General features: G+C 39.6%; 1 protein-coding gene across 4 annotated transcripts in view; it reads left to right on the top strand.

Annotated features, from left to right (window-relative positions):
* The first annotated feature begins 631 nt into the window (after nucleotides 1–631).
* Nucleotides 632–25,967, top strand: part of CNOT6 (CCR4-NOT transcription complex subunit 6) — a 77,242-nt gene continuing 51,906 nt past the window's right edge. For 2 of the 4 annotated variants that reach the window (XM_058739796.1, XM_058739801.1), the window contains exons 1-2: nucleotides 638–794; nucleotides 22,778–22,891. In XM_058739796.1, coding sequence (XP_058595779.1) covers nucleotides 22,780–22,891 — 112 coding nt within the window. In that variant the 5' untranslated portion in view covers nucleotides 638–794; nucleotides 22,778–22,779. Of the gene's footprint in view, nucleotides 795–22,777; nucleotides 22,892–25,967 lie in introns of all 4 variants that reach the window. The other 2 variants (XM_058739810.1, XM_058739792.1) reach the window with 2 other exon arrangements.

The raw sequence follows: 25,967 nt of genomic DNA on the forward strand, positions 1-25,967 counted from the left end.
AGTCTGAGAGCTGGTCCCTGTCTTCACGTGATTGACAGGAGAACGAAGGGGAAAGAGATCGAGGAAAACGAGGGAAGAGAGGAGACAAAAGTGAACAGCCTGAGACACACACAAAAAAAGGGGGCGTGGGGAGGGTAGATGGAAAAACGAAGGACCGTTAAGGAGAGGAGAGAGTAGGGACCGAGCAGGAAAGGAGCGGAACAGAGCGGGAAGAGGAGCGGGAGGGCTGGCCTAGGAGCGCGCCGGACAGGCGCACCGCTGTCCAGCGCGGGGGGTGAGAAGGCGGGGCTTGGGAAACTAGGAGAGGGGAGCGACCCACCCCGTCGAACACCGAATGGTCGCGCCCGGCGGCGGCGGCCAATGGGCGGCCGGGATGTTGGAGCGGCGGCGGCGGTCGGGGTGCTCGCTGGCTGGGGGACGGCGGCCGCCGCCATGATGCTTGTTTGCTTTCAATGAAAACGAGGGGGGCGCGAAGGAGGAGGCGGCGGCGTCGGTGGCGGCGGCGTCGGCGGCGCGGCGGCGAAGGCGGCAGTGGGCGCAGCGAGGAGGGCGAGGCCGGGGGCCGAGAGGGCGGGAGGGCATAGTGGCGGCCCGCCGGGGCGCCTGAGGCGGGCGGCTGACGCGGTGGCGCTCGGAGGGGGAACAAAGAGCGGCGGCTGAGGCGGCGGAGGAGCGGCGGCGGCGGCGCTGCAGCAGCGGGCGGGACTGGTATGGTGGTTCCACAGGTCAGACCCCGCTGCACTCACAGGGAGGAGGCGGCGGCAGCGGCGGAGGAAGGCGGCGCACCCCGAGAGGTGAGGGAGACGGACCCAAGGCCCGGCCGGGCTCTGCTGCCCGCACTGGCCGCGCACTACCCCCGCTCGGTCGTGCCCCCGAGACCGAAGCGCGCGGGGTCTTAGCGCGGGCAACTTGAGTTTTGTGGGTAGCGAGCCCGTAGCTTGGCTGAGCTGGCGGCTGTTTAGGGGGGAAAGCCTTTCTCCGATCGGGCTGGGTCCCAGGCCGCGCCCCCGCGCCAAGCCCGGGGGCGGGGGGCGTTGATTGACGGCGGGGACTGGGGGGCTCAGGGCGCGGGGGAGCGGCGCCCGGGCCCTGGGACCCCGACTCTGGTCATCCCGAGGAGGCGGGTGGGTGTTGGGGACTCTTGGCCAGGATGGGTGGCAACTTTGGCGGAGTGGCTGTGTGGGATTGTGCGCCGTGGAGTGTGGAACTTCGCAGTTACCGCAACGCGGGAAACCCAACTGTTGACCCTCTACCCCAAAAGTATTTAAAATTCAGTTTAACGCAGATTTGGGGGGAGGGGGTAGGTGTGACAATGACCTGGTTGAAGAGGCACTTAGCACCAGATTTGAAGATTTATAGTATTGCTCAGAGCTCGGAGATAGCCCTAATTAATTACTTGAAGCCGTTTTCTCCAGTAACCCCGAACCTCATCCTCCTTTTTATATTTAAACACCAGTCGTTATTGTCTTTGTAAACTTTTTGACTCTTTTTCCTTTCTCATCTTCTCCAGAGAGTCTGCTAACACCTGTAACCTTTTCTTTAACTGTTACTGCAGATGACAACATTGTGAATAGTCATCTTGCTTGATCTTCTTGGAATTACTGTGTTAAACTGACGTTGTTTAAATAATCTGCTTGAATTTGAGTTCCTGCACTTACCATTTTCTAGGTGGATTGTATTGTTAGTGTTAGCGCGGAATTTCTTGCATTCTTGTGTCTGGAAATTTAATTTTGGAGAGGAAAAGAGGGAATATGAACAAGTGGCAAACAAAATGGCATCTATTAGCACTTTTTTTTTTTTCACAATCACTAGGGTTTACTATTTCAAAACAGCGTTGTTGGCTCTAAGAGTTGATATGGTCATTGATCAAGAGGTTTTGAAGACTTTTGTAATTGCTGTCAGAGCGGTCATGACAGTCTTCAGAATGGGATGATTTTTAGAGTTAAAATTGCTTAATATTTTTAGACCAGTGATCTGGCCCAGTCACCTTGCTTTAAACAAAATATTTGTAAAGCTACATGTGGAAACTGAGACCTAAAAAGGTTAAAGTGATTTGCCCAAGGTACTTTTAAAGGGAAAGGACCAGGTTTTGTGTGAGTGTGAAAGCACATCAAAGAGTGATGTAATTGGTGGGGAGGGCAGAAGGTGTTTTAATGGGTAGAAGTTATTTGGGATAGATGTGTCTGTTCAGTTCTCAGGTGAACAAGATACTTAATGAAGTAGTGAAAACAGGGGCTAGAAGACAGACATTTTCAGGAAGATTCACTCTCTGAAAGTTGATTTTTGCATAGTTTCAGAAGTGTCTTGATCAGTGGGATGTAGATGAAGAAGCCCTTTTGAATGCCTGTTTTGGTTGTAGGTGTATTCAGGTTTCTTAAATCTTGGTAGATCAAAACTACAATTATTGGAAAATTTCAGACTATTTTCTCTTGACTAGGAATGAAGTTGGTTATAGAACTTGGTCCTGACTGCAAATAAAGGCATTGTAGGAATTTGCCTACTGTACTGGTTTATAAATACGAATTTTGGTCCATGCTTAGGCACTGCCAGTGCAGGACCTGATATGGGGCTTGAACTCACTAACCGTGAGATCATGACCTGAGCTGAAACCAAGAGTTGAATGCTTAACCAACTGAACCACGCAGGTGCCCTGAAGCATAAACCTTTTTCATATCGTAGTGCACTGGAAAGGGATAATATATGTAAGGCATACTGGAATAAATGGTCAACATTACTCACAGCCGTAGCCTTTGGTCCATGAGGGGTGAGGGACCACTAACTTTCCTATATGCTTGCTCATTGGGAAGCTATGCTTTTAAAATGCTTATCATTTTGGAAAAGTCCAAATAGGTTCAGTAAGGATATATATTTTAATGCAGAAAAGACTTAGATTTGTGGGCCTGCAGCACTTATTTGCGTTTTTTTGTTGTGAATGGAATTCAGTGCTATGTAGAAAAAGGTTCCGATTTTAGTTTTCAAATCCTCAGCTTCCACTTTTGGCTTATTTTTTTTTTTTGCTTTCACCTTGCCTGCTACTCACTTTCCAAAGGTAGCCAGTTTACAACAAGTGTGATTAAGGAAACACCATGTGAAATTAAGATATACTTGATAAATTAAACTGTAAACTTCCTGTACACAGAGCCTGGCGTGTTAAAGTACAATGGAATGCACCATATTTTGGTTTTTGAACAAGTAATGAAAAGGAGTAGGTTGTTTGTATCCAGAATGAGGACCCATGTGTAGGCTGCCTTAACCTTACCCTTCTCTGGCCTTACCTCTCCGTCATCAGTTTATATTTTCTGGATAACTTCAGTTGGATGTCAAGGAATAAAACGTGCTGGACACGGTATTGGACCCTGAGAGTTCAAAAATGAACACTACCTAGTTTTTGTCATGTAGTCTCTAGTTATCATAGGCGCATGAAGTGCTATGAGAGAATAGAAGAAAGAATAAATTCGCAGAAGGTGTGGGGCCAGTTTACAGAAAATAACAGCAGAATAGGTGTTTGTCAAACTGGGGAGAGGGGTCATTTCAAACAGAAGGGAATGGTGGGTGCACTCAGGTGCCAAAAGTTGGGCTAAGACCCAATGGTGAGGTGTTAATGGAACAGGAAGAGTGGCCTGCAAAGGTGTGTCCAGCCTAGATTTTGAAGGACCATGCTTGCTCAACTAAAAATGAGGTTTATATCTTTATCCTGTAGCAAAGGAAGGAACCAAAATATTTTTAGTATGGGAGCAAGGTGATTTATAGACCACTTTGGCATCAGTGTGGAGGATTGAGTGGAGGCCCTATATATAAAAAAAGTCACATTTTAGGTACTGTGGAGTTAATGATTCTGAATCTTTTTAACTTGGATATAGTGTCTGTTGTGTTCTTTAGTTCCTTTTATAGTGGACTTGAGGGTTTGCCCAATTGCTTTACAATGCTGGGTAATTTAAAATCAAAATGTCAGGATGTTTTGGAAGAAGTTAAAAGCAGTCAAAACAATGAAACCCATAAAATGGTACACTTGAAAATTCAGGCACTGAGAACTTGTTTTTTGAGTTCTGCTTAGGCAGACTGTAGAGCTTAAGCTGGAAAAAACAACTCTCTGCTCACCAGAAGTGGGAGGCACCAACTTTTAAAGATTGCAACTCTCCTAATAGTCTATTGGGACATAGGCCATATGTATGTGAAACTTGGAGGAGGGCAGAGTTTTCTCTCCAGTAATTTACTGCAATTGGAGCATTGAAATTAAAGTCTCTGAGCTCATGATACAGCTAGCTGTTAATTTATGTAGTCTATTCTGCTGTGTAGCAACATACAGGTTCCCAAAAGCTACCATGGTATGCAAGATTGTGCAGTAAAAACTACAGGCCTTGTGGGGGAAAATGAGATTGGAGTCCAACACTCAAAAACTTAGTGACTTATTTTGAAAAAGGAACCTGATGAGAATGGTAGCAAAGTTTTACACATGTGAAATGGCTAAGGAGTATCTAAATATTCCAGTAAATGTGGCACTTTACATTGAGAAAGACCTCATTTGCTTGTGGAAATGGGCATCAAAATGTTTGCTGTTTGTTACTTTGAAGTGGTAGCAGGCAGGTTATCTGAAATCAAATGGAATGTTTAGTAACACCAGATGTGGGTGGGTGGGTGGGTGTGTCTTGTATCACACACATGGAGAACTGTCTGGAGGGTGGGTGTTTAAGATGTGTGTGTTTTGTGTATTTCTGCTCAGCTCAGTTTGGCTGGGTGCAGTTTTCTACCTTCGTTTACTGCGGTAGATGCAGATGAGAAATGGCATGCAAATGAGAATTTTGCGTTACGCTTAAATTCCCTAATATATCAATCACACTGGAACAAACTCACATTTCAGAACAAGCAATAAAGCAGAATTAATTATACTTGAATACAGCATTTTAAAATAGTACTGAAACGCGGTTCAAAAAATACCCAAACACCCATATGTTAGGCACCATGTATAGACTTGCTATCCTTATGGGGCTTATGGTCTTTTGTCCCAAGTGGGGTTTATAGTGGGGTGTAAAGACAAATGGACCAATAAAACTCTCACAGGTTATACAGTAATAAGGAGTATACAAAGCAAGTGCTAAGAAAGGAACAACTAATTCTGCTTGGGAAACTTGATAGAGTCATCTCCGAGGTCTTTGAGCTGAGTTTTTAAGGGTGAATAGGCACTTGCCAGGCTGAGTAGGACTTTTCATGGAGAAGGAATGATATTTGCAAAGTCAAGTTACATACGACTTTGGCTGTGAAACATAGGACGCAAGGATGGGAGGGATAGGAGGAGGGGCCAGAAACCGTTTGTGAATAGTCTAAGGCTCTTTCTTAAAGTGTTGGGACTTCTGTCTGTATATCCTGAGGATCCACTGAGAGGTTGAGTGGATAGTAGTGGGGCAATTGTGTGTGACACACTTTTTTCAGGAGAGTAAAAATACGGTCAGTGGATGAAAGGGGTCAGAGTTCATTTAAGTCCTTGTGAGAGGCTAAGGATATCAGCATAGGAGCTGGACAAGAATAGGATAAATTTGAAAGATACCAGAATTAGGGACAGACAAGCAATGAGTTATAAAAATAGGGAATCAAGTACCACTCAGAAGGTTTTTAGCTTGGGTAACTTGGTATGATTTAACTTGGGGGAAGTAGAGGAAGAAGAGCAGATTTGGAAAAGGGAAGTGGAATAGGTTGCTTTTGCATCTGACTTTCATATGCCCATTGGGTATTTAGGTGCACTATGTCTTAATAGGTATCTGGACCAGAGAATGGTTGGGAATTTTTGGTTAGTATATAGTTAGTATTGGAAGTTTGGAGATCACTCAGGAAGAGTGTATGAACAAATGCTTTTTACCTTTTTTTAGGGAGGTAGAGTCCCCATTTGAGAATCAGTTGAGAATTATGGCTCCTGCTGAAGAGAATAAAAATATGCATACACTTAAGTGTGAAACTTACTTAATGAAACACAGGATAATATAGGACAGGAAGAAGAGGTGACCAAGGGAACCCTTAGGAACAGCCAAAAATTACATTTTGGACACAACGGCAATAAAATGGTTAAAGAGGTAGGAGAATAAGAGAGTACAATTACAGATGCCAAGAAAGGTAGGAGTGCCGAGCAAGAGGGAGTTTTCAGTGACGAGTGACGGCCAGGTTTAGGGTAGGATCAGCTCTGAGAATAGTTTAATAGGATTTGGCGGTTAGGTGAATATAAGCAGAGCAAATTTTTCTGGGACCAGGGAGGTGGAAGTCAGACTGTAGGTTAGGCTGGGGACAAATGGGAGGTTAAGATGGAAAAATGTTATAGACTGCTGTTTGGAAAAGTTTAGAGTGGGAAAGAAGGAAAGGGGGTAATATAAAGAAGAGGACAGGGTTGACTGAAGGTAAACACCTATATTTGTTGCCTACCTTATGTTTTCCATAAGCCCAAAACTTAGGAAATTTCTATATATATTTATATTTCAGACTTTTCCCTGATATATTAGCTGAAATGATGAACTTTTTATTGGATCACATAAAGCTTTTTCTTTGTGGACTTTTATGTGATTTAAAAAACAAAGGAAAAATTTCCTCATTGGAGGTGGACCTGATGTGAAATCATAATATTAGAACTTTCAGTCTTCAGTTACTGAAAGCCTAAAATTTACTCTTCATATTCCCTTGCTAGATTTGTATTTGTCCTGTGCTCAGCAGTCTGCAGTTGAGTTAAATGTTTGATGTACTTTTAAATGAAGAATAGTAGCAAAGAAGGCATAGTCATTTTCTTTCAAAATTATTTGCTACACATATATACCTTACAAAGTAAGCATATGGAGATCTAACAAAACAAAAATTAGACAGTGATCTTTGTATCTAAAAGGAGTATTACAGGTGATTCTCTGGATACATCTAGCTGTCCCATATAGATTTTTTTTAACTAGGCAGATTTTGAGTGGGGGTGGTGTGGCGAGATAGATGAAAAAGGATATTAGAGGAGTCCTTGCTAATTAAGACCAAATAGAAACGAAGATTTATTCAAGTTAAGTCAAAAATATTTCTTGCATTCAGCTTTTTGGGGGGCAATTTTTTTTTCTTCCGTAAGATTGTGTATGGTTGTATGCAAACACCACAGCATCATAAAGCAGTATCTGATGAAGCTAACTGCCATGTTTTGTGGACTGAAAGCTTCTTTTGTATATTTTCATCTAAAATTGTTGAAAATGAAAACTGTACGTTATTTGGGACATCTAAAGAATTATCATTTGGTTTCTAATTTTAGGGAGACTAGAGATATTCAGACTTAGGGATTTGCAGTCAAAGAAAGAAGGAGCTTTGTTGAATGCTAATGATGTGGTACGCATTGTGCTTTACATGTGTTATTTTATTTGATCCTCATACCAAAATTGTGAGGTAGATATCATTTTATAAATGAGGAAGCTTTAGCCTTAAAGTTGAATGTAAACATATCTTTCTTGATATCGGTCTGTTTGACTCTAGTTTGTGTGTTTTTGTTTTTGTTTTTTTTTGAGAGTGCAAGTGAACAGGGGAGGGGCAGAGGGAGAGAAAGAGAGAATATCTTTTTTTTTAATTTTCTTTTTAACATTTATTTTTGAGACAGAGAGAGACAGAGCATGAACGGGGGAGGGTCAGAGAGAGATGGAGACACAGAATCTGAGGCAGGCTCCGGGCTCTGAGCTGTCAGCACACAGCCTGATGCGGGGCTCGAACTCACGGACTGCGAGATCATGACCTGAGTCAAAGTTGGACGCCTAACTGACTGAGCCACCCAGGTGCCCCCAAGAGAGAGAATATCTTAAGCAGGCCTGATGTGGGGCTGTGTCTCAAGACCATGACATTGGTCTCAACCTGAGTTGAGATCAAGAGTCAGATGCTCAACTGGCTGAGCCACCCAGGCGCCCCTCTAGTTTGTATTAATTTCACTGTACATCCCCCACTTCCGTCCTAACACACTCTCATGGTGCTGTGGCTTAGAATGGACCTTTGATATACATTTGATGATATAGGGAGACCCAATTGCTGCCCCAAATTTATAACCATTTACATTGGTGGCTGATCTTGTTGATAGAATGGAACTACCTGGCAGATTCTTAATATTTGTGATCCTCTTAGGTTATGGATCAAAAACTTCATGAGAGTCCACATAAGAATACTATTCATGCTGGCCAAAAATCCAGTTTTAAAGCATTTCATTGTTTTAGGAAAAGGCAGTCACTTATGTGGTCAAAGCAGTGCATAATGGAACTCCATTTCAACAGAGTTGCTTAAGATTTCTCTCCAAATCTTCTGAAACATCACTAGGTAGCTTCAGAGCAATATTGTAGTGTTATTATTGATGATTTGTAAGGTCAGCATTTCATGAATAATTTTCTTGTAGGGGAAAAAAGGACTAGTGGGTTAAAACATGGCCAGGATATTAAAACCTCCTAAGTGATTGGATATATGAATTAGAATAAATGTTGAATGCCTCAAAGGCCAAAATCACCACTAGTTGGTGGTAGCTAGACTATCATGAGTTGTAAGAGAGAGAGCAGCAAATTATGGAAAATCTGACAAAAGATAAGAAGGAAATGAAGAGATTTCTGTTGGCATCCATCATTTGGTGCTGAAGCTGTAAATGAGATGGTTGTTTACAGCTTATCTCATGCTAAGGAGCAGATTTAGGATTGGTGGCCCCCCTTACCTTGCCGTTTTGATCTTGGTGAGGTTTTGACTTACTTACCCTGCTTATTAGTGGGCACTTACTTAGCTTTTGCTGATTAGATGGCAAATCTTACTTGTCTTAGTATGTTGTACTTTAACTTCAAATATAGAATAAAAATCTAACCTAACCTGTATTTGCTGTATTTTCATAGTTGTGTTTTGAGTTAATTTATTGGATTGACTGAAATTGCTAGTATCTCAACCATTTTTAAAAATATATTTACTTATTTTTTTAAGTAAGAGAGCGCAAGTGGGATAGGGGCAGAGAGGGGAGGAACAGAGGATCTGATGTGGGCTCTGCGCCAACAGCAACAAGCCTGTTCTGGGGCTCAAACTCATAAACAACTCACAAACCACAAGATCATGACCTGAGCTGAATTCGGATGCTCAACCAACTGAGCTGTGCCCCCTGAACCATTTTTGACCTTTCAAATTGGTAGTTTCCTATGGTTGTTGCACAGGAAACTTCTCTCTCTGCTTCTCTGACTATATTTTATACTCACTCGTGTGTGATTGGGCCCATGCACACAGTTAGAATTGCGTTGTGACAGGAGTCTGGTAACAGGCTGTTGCAGGCTGTCTGTTACGGGCTGGGCACTGCGGATGCAGATGGGTATGCCGATCTTTTCCTGTTAGAGCTTGGTTTTGACTGCTACATCTGCTGTTCAGCTCTATGTTTTGGAGGAATATTTTACCATAATTTAAAAATCGCTCCATTTTCACCAAGGTCTTTTACTGATTGGAAATTTTAAACCAATTTGGACTGGAACTTATTTTTGTACTACTTGAAAAAGGATTTAAGGAAATTGTGTGTGAGATTTTAGGAGGGGGAGGTGGCTACAGAAACCTTAAGTTCTTAAAAATATTACTAAGATGTTATTTGTCTTTTTCGTTCTTAATCTCTTAATGAGTGTACAGTGGAGTTTTCCAGAAGCTAAAAAAAATGATGTGTGGGATCTGATCAGATTGACTTCGGAGCAGATATGCAAATCCAGCTGTCTTCTAGTATGTCAGACATTAAACAGACTTGCAAAAATGCAAGACAGTGTCATTCTTCTCACAAAATTTTACTTTGTTTTCAAAAATAGTTCCCTTTCATAAAAATGTTTTAACATGGGATGGTTGTATATTTAACAAGTTAATACATATTTAAGATTTTCTTAGTTCTAATTTCTAGGATGACAAATGTTGATAGGTATAACCTACATAAATGAAAGCTCTTTGGGGGTATTTGTGAGTTTTTAAAAGTATGTAAGCATTCTGAGATGATAGTGTTTGAGATCTGCTGTCTTAGAGTATTAGGCAGAGGTTGGGAGTAGAGAAGGCAGGTGGGGAGTAGCTTGGAAAGATGATACATCTGTGAAGGAAACTGGAGGGCTGATGGTCTCAACCACACAATATTTGAGGAATGAACATGAGATCTTGGCTTTATCAGTGACAGAATTCTAGAGTAGTGTGAAGAGCTAGATTGTCCTAGGTTCAACCCCGCCCCAGCTCTACTACTTAACAAGCATGTATGACCTTGGCAAATGATTTAAACCCTTGTGTCTTCATCTAAAATACAATGCGATATTATCTAACTCATGGGCTGCTTTGAGAATTGAATTGAGAGTAATAAAAGTAAATGAGTGCATAGTGGTTAGATAGAGCACAGACTTGTGGATCAGACTTGGGTTAAAATCATAGTTGTGCCACTGGTATCTCTGTGACCTCGGGTAAGTTACTCATTCTCTGGACCTTCCCTTCTGTTTGTAAGGAGAATAGTAGTATTTACTTACAGGAGTCCTGAAGGGTTAAATGAGACCATGTATGTGAAGGGCCTGATAGGCCTGTCACGAGGTGAGTGCTCAGATAACATTGGCTGTTACTGCCAAGTGCAGAGTGTGGCAGATGGGCAGTGCAACACAGTTTTGCCGTTACCCCCATCTGTTTGAGGTTTGCTCTTAATCTGCTAGGGCATGTCACTAAGATTATGTTTATACAATTTAATCTTTAAGTTTGTCCCCTTGATTCTTGTCCTAGAGTACTCTCGGTTTTTGGTCCTTTCTGTCTGGTTTTTCTAGATTTTGCTTTCAAGGTTAGAAGTATAGATGTTAGTTTTTCTTATTGCTGGTAAAATGGGCCCTGCTTCTGTTAGCACACTTGTCTCTTACAAATGTTTGCTCTCTCTTTTTTTTTTTTTAAATTATCACAGCTTCTCTCCTTGAATTCTTACAATTATTCACCAAGCACTTACTATTTGCCAGGCTCTGAAGAGAAAAAATATTAAAAATAGAAGTGCAAGGAGCTATATTAGAGTAGGTGAGTGAGACATAAAAGAAAAAGTCAGGTGTGGTTAAAGATACTCTTATAGAAAAAATCTTCAAGGTTCGGAAAAGCTCAAAGCAGGGAATGATAAGCTCCGTGTTTGGAAGGGATAGGGAAGGAAGGACCTGTTTGAAGTCGGATATCTGATTTGGCATTTGAAGATGACCAGAGTTCCTTAAGGTATCTGGAGGAGAGGGAGAGATGGCATTTCAGGCAGGAGCGATAGCATATGGTAAAGCACAGAGGTTTGTGAAAGGTAAGTGGGAATTGGATATGACTGGAGAGGCACACAGGGGCCTGTTTTGTAGATGAGCCTGGGGTTCCTCTGTTTAATTCAACTCATATTTGAGCCTCCTTTGTGTCAGGTGCACTGTCAGTCCGTGGGTACAAAGATGAAGGAGATGTGGTTTTAGGACCATGAGTTAAGTACTTGTGTTTTTAGGAGGTCACTTTGGATAGTGTCTAAGGCTGCATTCAAGTTGGGGTGCAGCAGAAGAACGTGGGTCTGAGACTGTTGCATTAGCTCGTATCTCAGGGAAGAGCCTGGGAGGTTGAGACAGATTGGGTGAGACGAAGATTTAGGAGGTCAAGTGGACTAGAACTAGGGAATTGGATATGAAGGCTGGGATTGGATAGGAAAGAGTTAAGGATAATACTCCTATTTCTGGCTTGGAAAGCTAGTGTGGGGATCATAGAGGAAGGGCAGGTTGGAAGACCAAGATGACAATTTCACTTTTTAGTAAGATCTTTTTGGTGCCTTGTTTTTTTCTATTATCTCTCCTGTGCAATTCAGAAACCTGTTTTGAGAGATAATCATGAAATGTAAGATACCTGCAGTATCTTTGGCTGTTTATAGCAGTAGCCTTGAACTCAACAGATCTCACAGTTTGGATTTAAGTTTTGCTTTTTAGATAAGAGTAGTCTTCTTGCAAAGGTTTTTTTATGCTTGGCTTGCCACAGGGCACTAGTGATAGGGTGATAGTTTTGCCACTAAGGACAGCTCCTGAATGAGGCTTATCATCTGTGTAAACTTTTAATTGGCCCATCAATCGTGGTGGAAATCTGGATAGAAAAAGAAGACAAATGTGATGACATTGAGAGTCAGGATGATTGGGGTTTAAAGTGAGATGGAGCTGTGCCTTAACTGACTTGAAGTTCTAAAAAAAGACTTAAGAACGTAGTCCGCGGAAAGTAGCTGATTTCAGTTACAGAGAGTCACATGTTTCTCATGTGTAGAATTCAACTAATACACCTGGAAGAAACAGAAGGTAAGGTACAGGGTGTGCTAGGCCTGCCATAATTACTATCGATTTAAAGTTCCAGAGTGTTTTCATATTTTAAAAAAGCATCGAATTATTGTGTTTATGTGACATTTTACATGTCTTATTACATGTCTTGGTAGGAACAGAAAACAGGTTAAATTAGTATTTATTGTTATGCAGATTTTTAATGTACCTGTGAATAAATTGGATTGTATTCAAAGAGGGAGTAATTTTTTTCTTTTTCATTTCCTTTTCCTTTTCCTTTTCTTTCTTTTTCCTTTTTTTTTTTTTTTTTTTTGGTGGCATTCTTACAGTGGCTTGGTGTTTTTGTAATGGTAATAGAAGATAGTGGAGCATATTTGAAGGATGGCAGTTATCTGCCAGTTGCATCCAAAAAAAAAAAAAGTATTGGATAAAATCTGGAAAGGGAATATTTTGAATTCTAAACTAAGAAGTTTGAATTTGTTTTCTAAGGAGTAGAAAGTTTAGGTGGGGGGCAGTGATGGGAGAGAGGATGCCGTAGAATCCCAGTTTTAAAGCTGATATAGGACCAGAAATCATTCCAGAAGACTTCCCAGTTTTTTACAAAGAATGGTTCTTTTTCCTGAATTCTGCAGTGTAATTAGGACTCAGCTTTAGAAGTTGAGAGTGTTATGTAGGTTAATAATAATTAATAATTTGAGTGTTATGTAGGTTAGTTGTAATCTATAAGGCATAAATACCAATTATGAGAGTTTATTATAATAGTTGAAAAAAGGCAAAGTCCTAAATTAGAGTGATGACTGTAAAAATAAGAAAGGGTTGTAGTGTGATTATATGATTGTGAAATTGTTGCTCCCCAAGCAGATAAAGTGCCATGACCATGTATTTATTTATTGTTTATTTCTGGCACCTGACAGAGTACTTGACACAGAGAAGGTGATTAATAAGCATTTGGTGAATGAGTGATTCTGTAAAGAAAGCTCCCTAAGGAAGCATGGTTCAGATGTACTGAGTTGCTTTGGGATTTTTCTTCTGTGAATACCTGATTCTGGGTCATGAATGAAAGAATGTTTAGACCAGTTCATTAGTGGAATGTTCTAGTAGTGCTTCCACCAGACTCCGGGAGATGCAAACTGTTTGGGTGTTCGGTGTGACAGATGGTGGAGAAAGTGTTTGGTGCGCAGAGGAGGGAGTAGTGAACATGTGCTTTTATTGGGAAGGGTTTGCAGAGGCTCCAACATGTGACTTGGGTTTGCTTGAAGGGCGAGTAGAAGTCTAGCGTGAAGGTTGTCTTTGGTGAAGGGGTTAGCACATACTAAAATACTACCCCTTAGAAGTAGGTTTGCTGTAATCAATTTAGGACTTTATAGGGTGGCATGAGTGTAAGTGGATGAAGAGGAATGAGAAAATAGTTGGCTAAGTCTAGATAATAAAGGAATTTGAAATTTGGAATTTAGGTAGGTAAATCGGTGGAAAGGGCCATCTTTGGTTTTTAAGCAGGGGAGCAACATGAGCAGGCATCTATCTGGAAGGTAGATGTGGATAGAGGAGATTGTTAGTACTTGAAGGTGAGAAATAAGGAGCGTGTAAATTAGCTTCAGTAGCAGTGAAAATGGAGAAGACAGGTTTAGAAATTATAAAGAGTTAAAAATCAGTCTGATTTAGTGAAAAATTGGATTAGAAGAAATAAATTGGCACCAAGGTTAGTGTCACTAGTTTTTCAAATATGGTTGTCTCTTAACACGGGTTTGAACACAGGTCCATTTATGTGTCGATTTTTTATAGTACATTTCTGTAACTACTTTCTCTGCCATATGATTTTCTTTTCTCTAGCTTTATTGTAAGAATACAGTGTATAATATATAACATACAAAATATGTATTAATCAGACGTTCATGTTATCAGTAAGGCTTGAGGTCGGCAGTGGGCTATTAGTAAAGATTTTGGGGAGTCAGAAGTTACACATGGGTTTTCAGCTGTGTTGTTCAGGTGTCAACTGTACACCCTAACTTGTAGCTCTGACAGGGGCCTGATAAGTCAATGAAAAGGGTCTTTCTGCGCATGAGTTTCTTTCTGCTTCCCTGCCTCCCTTTCCTCTGCCCCAGTCCTTTTCTCCTTCATGTTTGAGAAAGAATACACAAAGAATGGATATGAAAATGTAAAAAGGAAAAAAGAGATGTTAAATTTAGCATTTTTTGTCAGTTGAGGATGGCTGTAATTCAACTTCATTTTCCTTGAAAAAGATCTGGCCAATATAATTAAAATAAATTCTTCAACTTCAGAGTGCCTCTTAACATTTTTGTACATGGCCAAAATAACATGATTTCATAATTATTCATTAATACTAAATTTTTTTCATGTTTATTTATTTAGCGAGAGAGAGCATGAGCAGAGGAGGGGCAGAGAGAGAGAGAGAGAGAGAGAGAGAGAGGGAGAGAGAGAGAATCAATCCCAAGAATCTGTCAGCACAGAGCCAGACACGGGGCTCCATCTCACAAACTGCAAGATCATGACCTGAGCTGAAATCAAGAGCTCAACCAACTGAGCCACCCAGGCATCCCTTATTCATTCATATTTTAAATATGAACTAGGTATTAAATGTTTCCCCAGATGCCCACAAAATGTCCTTTATTGCTGATTTGTGGGTCTTATATAGGGACCATTTATTACCTCTGATTATGTATCCCTTAATTCTCTTCAAATCTAAAATAGTTCTGGCACCAGCTTGTTGAAGCAGACCAGTTATCCTGCAGAAGCTCCTGCATTCTCACTTTGTCTGATTGCTTCTTTGGTGTTATCTGGCCAGTTCCTCTAGTTCTTCATCAAGGTGAACATTGTTGATGTGCACTTGGGGTTCTGTCATATCAAGAGACTCAGTCAGTGTCTGGTTCTCCCCCCCCCCCCCATTAGTGTCGTGAAGATTGAAGAAGGTAACCTTTTATTCCTCCCTTGAACATTTTCTACCTTGTGATCCAAAAACAATTTGGATGATGGTGTTACCTTAGCATTACACCAGTGCCAGTGATTCATCTAATGGTTTTAACACAATTTAGAATCCTTGCCTAAAAAAGGAGTTATAAAATGATATTGCTTCTTTTTTTTTTTTTTTTTTTAATTATTCGTTCATTTGTTAGCTGTCATTCTTTTGTAAAGTGGGGCTGTTCTTCAACTGGAACTGTTTGGTTAACTCAAATGCGGTACTTGCTGAAAAGTTAAACACCTAAATCTTTCTCTTTGGTGACCAATTTTCTTAGTTTGAAAGCTGCCTCCAATGGTGTCTGTCTAACTTGCACCTTTGGCACTCCCTTTCCTCCTCCTCCCCCTTGCTTTTTTCTTGCCTTGATTACTGCAGTAGTTTCCTCTGCTGCTAATCCACCTTTTACAGCACTGCCAGCTGTTTTCTGTAGCACAGGTACTTACATTATCTACACATCTTTGTTGATTCAGTGTATTTCATTCCTTTATACTTATGATTCTTTTTGCTCAAGTTGTCCACAGTTTTGGCCAGTGAGGACCCCTTCTAACTGGCTCCTGTGTCCTGTTGACTTAGGTTTTTGGCACTAAAGGATGTCTCAGGCTTTATACATTTTATACATTTCCTGCCCCAGACTTGTAATTGTCCATTTTACAAAGAACTTTGCTTTCTTGGTATTAGAGATCAAAACTGAGGATTAGAGGTGCTGTTATTCCAGACATAGCATAGCTTCTGAAGCACTCCAGTGCATTGTTAGAAACAAATTTAAAATCATTGGTTTATATTGATATTCTCAAGTCAGTTTTGGTGTTGGTGTTTTCACTTGATTTATAAATGCTTTCTTACCCTGAAAATCTTGGTTCTTAACATCACTGACATAAGTCATTCTTTGCTTAATCCTAAAATACAAAGTAAATAATTCAGTGTAATGCCAATACTTACCATCATTCTTCCTACAGCTGCATGATTTCCCCTAGTGTGGCTGTAGAGTGACTCATTTAATTGTACATTCTTGTTAATGGCCACTTAAGTTGTGTGCACTTTTTGTCATAATGCTATAATGAGTAATTTAGAAAAGTACATGGGTTGTATGTTTTGTTAGTAATTGCTTGAAAATGTCCTTTTGTTTGTCTTCACACCTGACCAAGTCTTTGAGTACAGAAGGTTTTTTAGTTAAGGTAAAATTTATATAAAGTAAAATGTATAGGCCTTAAATGTACAGTTTGAATTTTGGTACATAATATATACCAATATAAACCACACCTCATTTAAGATATTGGGTATTTTCATCATTTCCCATTAGGGCAGCCATTGTTAACCACTGCACATTCATGTAAATGGAATCTCTTTTGGGTCTTTTTCATTCAGTTTGTAATGTTTGAGATTCATCTGTATATGTGTGTTATGTATCAATAGTTTATTCCTTTTTTATTGCTGAGTAGTATTTATCCTTTGATTATCCTTTCATTGTCGAGGACATTTCAGTTTTCAGGTTTTGGCGCTTATGAATAAAACTATTATGCAAGTTTATATAAATGTATTTTTTTGGAAATGCAGTTTTTTTCTCTTTGGTAAATACCAAAGCGTAGGTTTATTGAGTTATGGCATTACTCAATTACTCTCTTAGATATTATGTTAATCATCTCTTTTGTTTTTCCATAAAAAAGTGTATTTAATTTTCACCTGTCTTTGCCTCTTGTTTTAGTAGGAATTATGTTTATGTAGTCTGTGACTTTCCTTTTTTGCCTTGATTTTGTTCTAGAGATTCTAATATTCAAATATTTTTTCCTCTACACTCTTAGATCTACACTCTTTTTATCTCACTTTTTGTTGTTGCACAGTTGACTTCTTTATTTGTAGTTTTTGTTTATGTAGTTTTTTAAGCACAAGAAACAATTTTTTTGTGGAATATTTTTCGATTTCTGTAGTATTTCTTTTTTCTTTTGTATGATTTTGTATAATCATTGTGCTGTGTGTATTATGCTTAACTTGTGTTTGACATTGACCGCTCTGTTGACTTGCATTTTATACAGATATGGTGTGGGTGGGTACTTAAGCACTTCTGTTGGCTTCCACTCAGACTGATTGTGAAGGTTAAGTACAGATGAGGGAGAGGCAGGCTGTGGCACACCTATTGGCTGCGGGTAGTTATGATTAGTGGATTTCAGCCCCCAGTTGGTGGTTTTTATAATTACGTTTTCCTTCCATGGGAACATTCAGATACCTGATTGTCCCTGGTTTTGATTGGTAGAAGTTTGGTTCCTAACAGGAAAAGGACCAGAGGTTCCTACCCCTTTCTTTATGTTCCTGTTTCTAGCAGCTGTTTCTTTCCACTCCTAGCCAGAGGATGGTTAAAATAGATTTAATATAAGGCATTTGATTAGGGAACTATGAATCTTTTTAGGGCTATAGGGGTGGGGTATAACTTTTTGCAAGGACCTTTGTATCTTCATTCTAGTCTGTTTCCTATTTAGGTGTTCTTCTTTTATTTTAGATTCTGATAAATCCCTCGTAACCCCTCCCTGTGATTCCTGCCCCAGGCCCCTCACTGCACCATATCCATACACACACACACAGACCATTTCTGGAAATGTTAGGTAGAGAATCTGTAGGTTCCTAATTTTTTTTCCTCATTTAGATAGCTGTTTTTCTAAGTTTATGGTATGCAGTTAGGCCACTCTTAGTTTATTTATTTATTTATTTATTTATTTTTAATTTTTTTTTTTCAACGTTTTTTATTTATTTTTGGGACAGAGAGAGACAGAGCATGAACGGGGGAGGGGCAGAGAGAGAGGGAGACACAGAATCGGAAACAGGCTCCAGGCTCTGAGCCATCAGCCCAGAGCCTGACGCGGGGCTCGAACTCACGGACCGCGAGATCGTGACCTGGCTGAAGTCGGACGCTTAACCGACTGCGCCACCCAGGCGCCCCAGGCCACTCTTAGTTTAAACACTCCAAGATAACCTTATTAGTTGTGTTATGGTTTGTAACTCTGCTTTGCAACGCTAACTTTCCCACTGTGATTACAGTTCTGTATTTTGAGGCCATTTCTTAAAATGTTTAATTATGAAAGCCTGTCTTTCTATGTTGGTAAATTAATGTCCTGTGTTTCTTTAAGGCAAATAATTATTCTAAGATAATGAAAAACTGTTTCTCAGATCCAGTGTGGGGGTGGGTTTTATGCTGCCAGGGTCAGTAGTGATGTCTGGTGTTGGGTTGGAGGGATAGGGGATTGACTAGTCAGGTGCTGCATAGCTGCTTACCCTGGCCTAGCTGTTTCTAATTCTTTTGTAATCCTTGACAGTTTTAAAGTCTGTTTTGGAAACCTTTTAGTCTTTTTAGATAAAAATAAGGTATGCCACTGCAGATTATTTAGAGGAGAGATCTGCTTGTTGATTTCAAAGTCTTGGGAAAGATGCTAAATTGTGTGCATTCTTATATCCTTTTCCCTACCAATGCTATGCTTTGCCAGAGTAAAAAAAAAAAAAAAATGGGAGGTGTTCAGTGGGCAGATGTGCTTGTCTTGCTGCTTCTGGAGTTTGTCCAATTTGCTACTTTTTTTTAAATTTGACTATAGTTGACACAGTGTTAAATTAGTTTCAGGTGTACAGTATAGTGGTTGGCCAACTTCTCTGCTGTCATACACCTCCCCCCACCCCCACTTCCGAATCCTCAGTCTCAGGGATTTGGAAATAAAGATGATCTCCTCACTGCTTTCACATTTAATGAGCTGTCTCTTAAATTTTAAGACAACCCATCCCACATTATGAAAAATCAAGAAAGGGAGTGGTTGGCTACCTATGCAGAAATTATGACCCTCTAATGGAATGACCTCAGGTGCAGGACCTAGTTTTCAGATTTCTTATTAGTTCAGTGGCACTTCTGTCCATTCTCCGAAGTGGAATCAAACTCTGGACCTTGACTCAAACTAAGCTCACATGTAGTTGGCAAATCAGACTTCTGAACTTTCACTAAGGAGTCAAATGATTAATAATAGGACCAAGATACTGAACTCAGCTGGAGAGAACCAATTTCTTACCATTGTTAAATTCTATTTGGAAAAGCCAATGAAGATCAGATGGTTGGTTTCTAAATTTTTTTTAATGTCTTATTTATTTTTGAGAGAGAGAGAGAGCATGAGCATGGGAGGGGCAGAGAGAGACACACACACAGACACAGACACAGAGAGAGGGAGACACAGAATCTGAAGCCGGCTCCATTCAGGCTCTGAGCTGTCACACAGAGCCCAGTGTGGGGCTTGAACTCATGAACCTCGAGATCATGACCTGAGCTGAAGTTGGATGCTCAATCAACTGAGCCACCCAGGTGCCCCCAGATGGTTGTTTTCTAAGTAGAGTCTGGTCAAAATCATGGCATTTGGGTGATCTTAAGCACTGTTACCATCAAGCTTTGGTAGCCTTACACAACGTTTTATATTTTCTAGGTTATTACCAGGATATTCATATCATTCAGAAAAGGCACTTGCTTTGCCAGATTGTCTTCTAGAATAGGAACAGTTTTCTGACTGTATAGCTCTCTGTTAGGTATTTTGTAACAGTCTAAAAACTTCAGACCTTGTATTTCTCTTTTCCAGAAGTTAACATGTAAGACAACAGTTTCATCAATAATATTTAAGAAAACAAAAAATAGATGTGCTGTTTCTTGTGCAGAGGATTAGTCTCATCATTTATATTTTTTAAAGCAGCTTTTTAAGGATTATTTACTTCTATGTTTTGACTGCCCAAAGCTCATTTCTGTTTCAAAAATAGCTCTACTTCCCATCAGTTAGGAAGGCAGCATAGAGTTGCTTTGACTTTTTTCCAGTCTTTTTTTATTGTGGCAAACGTACATAAAATTTATCATCTTAAAACCATTTTTAAATGTAGCATTCAGTAGTATTAAATACATTCATAATGTTGTACAACAGTTACCCCCCCCCCCCATCCATCTCCGTAATTCTCGTAAACTGAAACTCTGCACCCATTCAGTAACTTCCCTTCCCCAGCCCCTGGCAGCTGCCATTCTACTTTCTGTCTCTGTGAGTTTGACTACTTTAGTACCTCATGTAAATGAAATAATGTTTGTCTTTTTGTGATTGTCTTATTTCACTTAGAGAGTAGCTTTAACTTTTTAATCAGATGCAATCAAAGCCTGACTCTGCTGCTTCCCAGCCTTATAATGCTGGTTAAATTTCTTAAACGTTTTTGGGCTTCAGGTTTCTGCTGGTAAAATGGAGTTAATTCTGACTGTAGGAAGAACTAGCAAAAGACTAAATTTAGTAAGATAAGAGGAAAACCAAGAGAAAAGATATCCTGGAAGCCAACTGAGTGAGTCTGTCTAAGAGGGAGTGATCATCTACATCAAATACTGATCGTAGGACAAGCAAAAGTAGGTCTAAGAAACGAGCATTGATTACAACAATGTTGGGCCACTGGTTTTTTTCCTGGCAGTTTTTGGTGGAATGTTAAAAGCACATACTGATTTGAATGATTTTAACTGGGAAAAAGGGAGGAGGAGACAGCATATGTAACTTCCAAGGATAATTTATTTGTGTGTGTGTGTGTGTGTGTGTGTGTGTGTGTGTGTGTGTGTGAACAGAATGAGAAAAAAAGTGTAACTGGAGGGGGAAATGGGGTCAGGACTTTTAAATAAAGGAGATAATACCATATATATGTATACTGAAGATAAAGATCTAGTATAGAGGGGGAAAGTGATGTAAGAGAGAATTGCCAAGTAATGTCCTTGAACAGGCAAGATGATGGGGATGAGATTGAGTGTTCAGAGAGGCAATTTGTCCTACTAAATGAGAGTGTAGATGGGTGGGGGTGGGAGTTCATAGAAAGGCCTCTTTTGGTTGTTTTCTGTTTCAATGAGAAAATGGAAGTAAGAAAGGGAGGATGGAGGGTAAATGTTAGAAGTTTGAAGAGAAAGTCATGTAGAAGGGACTAGGAGAATTTAAAGTATAATTTCTTGGCGGCGTAAATAGTCCATTTGAGGTAAGTGATTGCTGAGTGATTCCCTTTAAGTTCACATGGTGTAGTAGGTTTTTCTCTGGCTATATTTAGCTGGGTATGTATCCATAGTAGGTGGAGAGTTGGCTTAAGTGACTTTGGACTCATCCAAACAAATAAGGTGAAGTAAGACTCAGGCAAGGAGTTTGGGGGATATGCAAGGGTGTGAGACTTCGTTTCATGTAAATATGTCAGAATGTATAGATAACAGATAAGGATTAAGGGAATAACCACAAGTGAAATGAAGAGTAATCTTTCAGTATCAACTTACATTTAGTTTTTCAAATTCTCAAAAATTTTTATGCTTGGTTTGTTCAAATTGGACCCAAACAAGGTGTGGGTATTGCATTTCATTGCTGTGCCCTGTAAGTTGTATAATCCATGCCAATTTGGTCTCCTGTTTTTCATGTCCTTTATTTTTGAAGAAATTGGATCTTTCTCATGTAGAACTTTCTATATTCTGTATCTGGTTGGCTGTATTTTTGTGGAGTTGTTTACAATTTTTTAAAAAATTTTAATTGTGGTTAAATATAACAATTTGCTGCCTTCATCATTTTTAAGTATACAGTTCAGAAGTGTTCAGTATGTTCACGTTGTTATGTCTTGTGTTATTTTTTTTAATGTTTAGTTATTTTTGAGAGAGTGCATGCGCACAAGTGGGGAAGGGGAAGAGAGAGAGGGAGACCCAGAATCTGAAGCAGACTCCAGGCTCTGAGCTGTCAGTGCAGAGCCCAATGTGGGGCTCGAACTCATGAACCACCAGATCATGACCTGAGCCACCCAGGCACCCTGAATGTATTATTTTTAACATATTCCTCTATCCCCTTCATTTTGTGTCAACTGGTACCAGGAGTAGGAGTGCTTGATTTGATTCACGTTCAATTTTTTTATTTTTACTATGTTTAGATGAGGGGGCAAAATATGTCGTGTTGGCACATGAGTTTAGTCATCCTAATGATGAGATGGACCATTGTGTTGACATTTCATACCCTGAATATCCATTTGTAATTTTTCCATTGTATTCTTTTTTCACCTAATGCTTTCATTAATCATTGGTGGTCATTGCCTCAGTCCTTTTTTTTTTTTTTTTTCATTTTGGATTGTGAAATAGTGATTTTTCTAACTATTTAACTTTCTGCATTTATTAGATGGAATTCTATTAAGATTATTCCCTTATTTAGTTTTGGCCAGAAATGCAGGATAAATGCTTAATTCTTTCCCTTCTGCCACTTTTTAGGTGACTGAATTTTTTTTTTTTAATTTTTTTTTTTTAATAGTTACTCTTTTGATGTTCATGTTGTCTTACTTGTGGCCAATGGAAGCTTCTCCAAGCTGTCTGCTGTCACAGCATCTTTGTTAGCACCCAGCCTTGTTTTATATTTTTCTGATCCTGGACCTGCAATTCTCCATTTCTCCGAGAAGCTTCTTTTTAGTGGGAAGTGGTATTACAGATGATAATATGGGTACTTACTTTTAAAAAGATGTTGGTTATTTCCAGTTATTTGGTTCTTCAGAATACTGATTGCTTTTTTCAATTCAACAGGCATGCCCAAAGAAAAATACGAGCCTCCTGACCCTAGGAGGATGTACACAATTATGTCCTCTGAAGAAGCAGCAAATGGAAAGAAATCACATTGGGCAGAGCTTGAAATAAGTGGTAAGACATGCACGCATAAATTTAATGGTGTGGAAATCAAGATGGTAGAAATTAAGCTTTCTAATGCCAGTGCACTAAAGAGGCAGTGCTGTATTTTACCAGTGCTAATTATCTTAGAAGTGGGAAGGTTCAGTGGAAAGAATATGGTTTTGGTCAAAGTTCAAAACCCATTCATTGCTTATTTCAGTGTCAGTGTCCTTTTATAAAAATGGGAATGACAAGGATGAAATAAAAATGACACATGTGAACTGCCTGTGCATAAAGGTTTGTTCTGATACTTAATTCTCTGATAAAGTAGGATTGAGCTTTTGTATTATCAAATTACAGATTTCCAGTAGGATGGGAAATGCCTGGTCTAGAATAGGTTATGTGATAGATTTGTTTCTCCTTATTTTCTTCATTTGCTTTTCAGTCTGAGTCTCTAAGGATAGCCTTATTCAGAAACACAAAATCTTTAAAGAATTCAAAGCAGATCTCAAAGTTCCCTTCTACCTTAATGCAGTTTAGACCTGGTCAAAGAAATAGGAGAGCCCCTAGAACCAGAGCCGCAGAGATATCCCCATCATCCCTGCGGGGGGGCCTGCAGCCTCTTTTTTAATACTTCAAAGGTGGTGAAGGGATACACCTGGTTAATACCAGGTGCCTTATTCTTAAGGCAACCAGTGCTAAAGAGGTTTTGTGTTAATATTGGCCTAATATGCCTCCTCATACTTTTCTTCCATTCTGTCTTGAGTTTTGCAAGGTTTCTCCTCTTTTTCCTGACTGTCCTTAATTTTTTTTTTTTTTAATTTAATGCAGCAAACATACTGAACACATGCTATGTGTATAACATCTTGCCAGGTGTTGTACTAGGTATATGGAAGATACATAGGATGGAAAAAAACACAGTCCCTGCATTCTGAAGCTTATGGTATATTAGGGAGTGAGAAGAACGGAGTGCACCAATATAAGTAACTAATAGACAAAATATAATTGCCAAGACTAGGCAGGAAAATATTTACAGGAAGCAAAAAGAAAGTAATGATAGTAGTATTCTTTCCTTGTCAGCTCAAAATCTCTATGAACCTATTCAGTAAACCTAAACACTCTCCCTGGGTACCCACGCGAGTCTCTCTTGGTTTCCCTCTCTCTTTAGAGTGCTGGTGGTAAGTAAGGGGTGTTCAGTTTCATAGAGTAGGTGTGGTAGAGAGTAAAATTTCTCCGTCTTCTGTCAGATATGGCTTTCTGGATCAGGTAAGCCCAAAGGGAAACATGCTGTCTGATTTACCAATTACCTTTAAAGCTCAGGCAGTCACCCTTTCTTGCTTTTCCCTTTTAATTTCCTCATGATAGGTATTTAACTGTATTTTTCTCTTTTTTTCAGCCTGTGTTAGTGGTTTTTGAATTATAAGTCCTTTGGATGTAGGGAAGTTTCCATTTTCTTACAATACCAGGATAAGCTAAAAAGTACTCACTTTGGTCAGTGAGATTATATCTCTGAGGTTAAGAGGATTCTCCTCTGCTCTTTCCTCCTACTACCTCACTCTTCCCCCCCTTTACCTTATGTTGAGAACTACTTGACAATTTTGAATCATTGTTTTCTGCTTACTCTGAGCTTTGGTAAGAAATCTGTATACAAGATAGGAAGGAAGAAAGGATTCCTGTGAAATAACTTTCTTAACAAATAGTTGTATCTTTACCAAGTAACACGGAGGATAAACTGTTGGTTGAAATTGGTCTGTGGAACAGGACCTTGTAATAAAGCCGCTATCAGAAAGGTCACTTTTTGTCTTAGCAGTCTTGAATACATAAGCTCCTACATGTAGAAATTGTCAAGGCCTGAATTCAGTTCATGCAAAGACAGTTCATGTATATGCTTTAGCACCAGTTCCTTAAGATTCTTAGATGCAGAGTTCTAGGGACCTGAGGTCAGTGAATCCTGGACCCACAGTTATCTCATATGCTCCTCTGGTTCCAGCAGGATGGGTGGTGAGTTCCTTTTGCCATTTGGTATTAACCAGATAAGCCAAACAGCTATTCATCATTTACTTCTTAAAGAAAACCTTTTTTATTGTAAAATGAAACACAGATAAAGAAAACCACACAGACAAATCTGTTAATGAATTATTATAAGGTCAGTAGCCTTGTAACCACTATCCAGGTCAAGAATTAGAACTTTTTCACCTACCCCAGAGCCCCTTCCTTTGCCACAGCCAATTATAACCACCTCTGTGCTCTCAAAAGTAACCATTACTTTCTTTTAATCACTTCCTTTGTTTCCTTATAGTTTTAATAGTAAATTATGTATATCTAAGCAAAATAGTGATACTCTAATTCTGTCATCTTTTTTCATTAAGTGAGCTACATCTACAAAGACATGCTTTCCCACACTTACTGATTAATTAGAAAAGAAAGCTTGTTTCCTTTTATTTACCAGTTTTCAGTATAAACTATCATTCTTTGATGGTGACTAATTAGGTTTAAAAAATTTTTTTTTTTTTAACGTTTATTTATTTTTGAGACAGAGAGAGACAGAGCATGAACGGGGGAGGGGCAGAGAGAGAGGGAGACACAGAATCGGAAACAGGCTCCAGGCTCTTAGCCATCAACCCAGAGCCTGACGCGGGGCTCGAACTCACGGATCGCGAGATCGTGACCTGAGCCGAAGTCGGACGCTTAACTGACTGAGCCACCCAGGCGCCCCTAATTAGGTTTTTTTAAAGTGTCATTATTAACTACTATATCTAAACATTTTAGTTTCAAACATATGTTGTGGATTGTGATTATTACTTTTATTTTGATGCTTAAATTGCCCTGTTGTTGGCCAGTGGGAGAGCTTCTTAAAGGATTTATGAGTTTTTGATACAACCCTGTCTTTGGTAGTTTCCTTGCTATCTGATATAATAAGATTTTCTTGACTCATCTTGTGTATTTACTGCCTCAAACCTGGAATTTATAATTTTTTCCAAGAAATCTTTTGTTTAAGTTAGAAATGATATTTCAAGACCAAAATATCTGTTGCTACAGATGCTTGTTGCTATTGGGTTGGTCACTGTTTCTAGGTCTTTTCACTGGACAGAGCTGTGAAATAAGACTA

This window comes from Neofelis nebulosa, chromosome 1 (genome assembly GCF_028018385.1).
Source record: "Neofelis nebulosa isolate mNeoNeb1 chromosome 1, mNeoNeb1.pri, whole genome shotgun sequence".
Taxonomy (NCBI): Eukaryota; Metazoa; Chordata; class Mammalia; order Carnivora; family Felidae; genus Neofelis; species Neofelis nebulosa.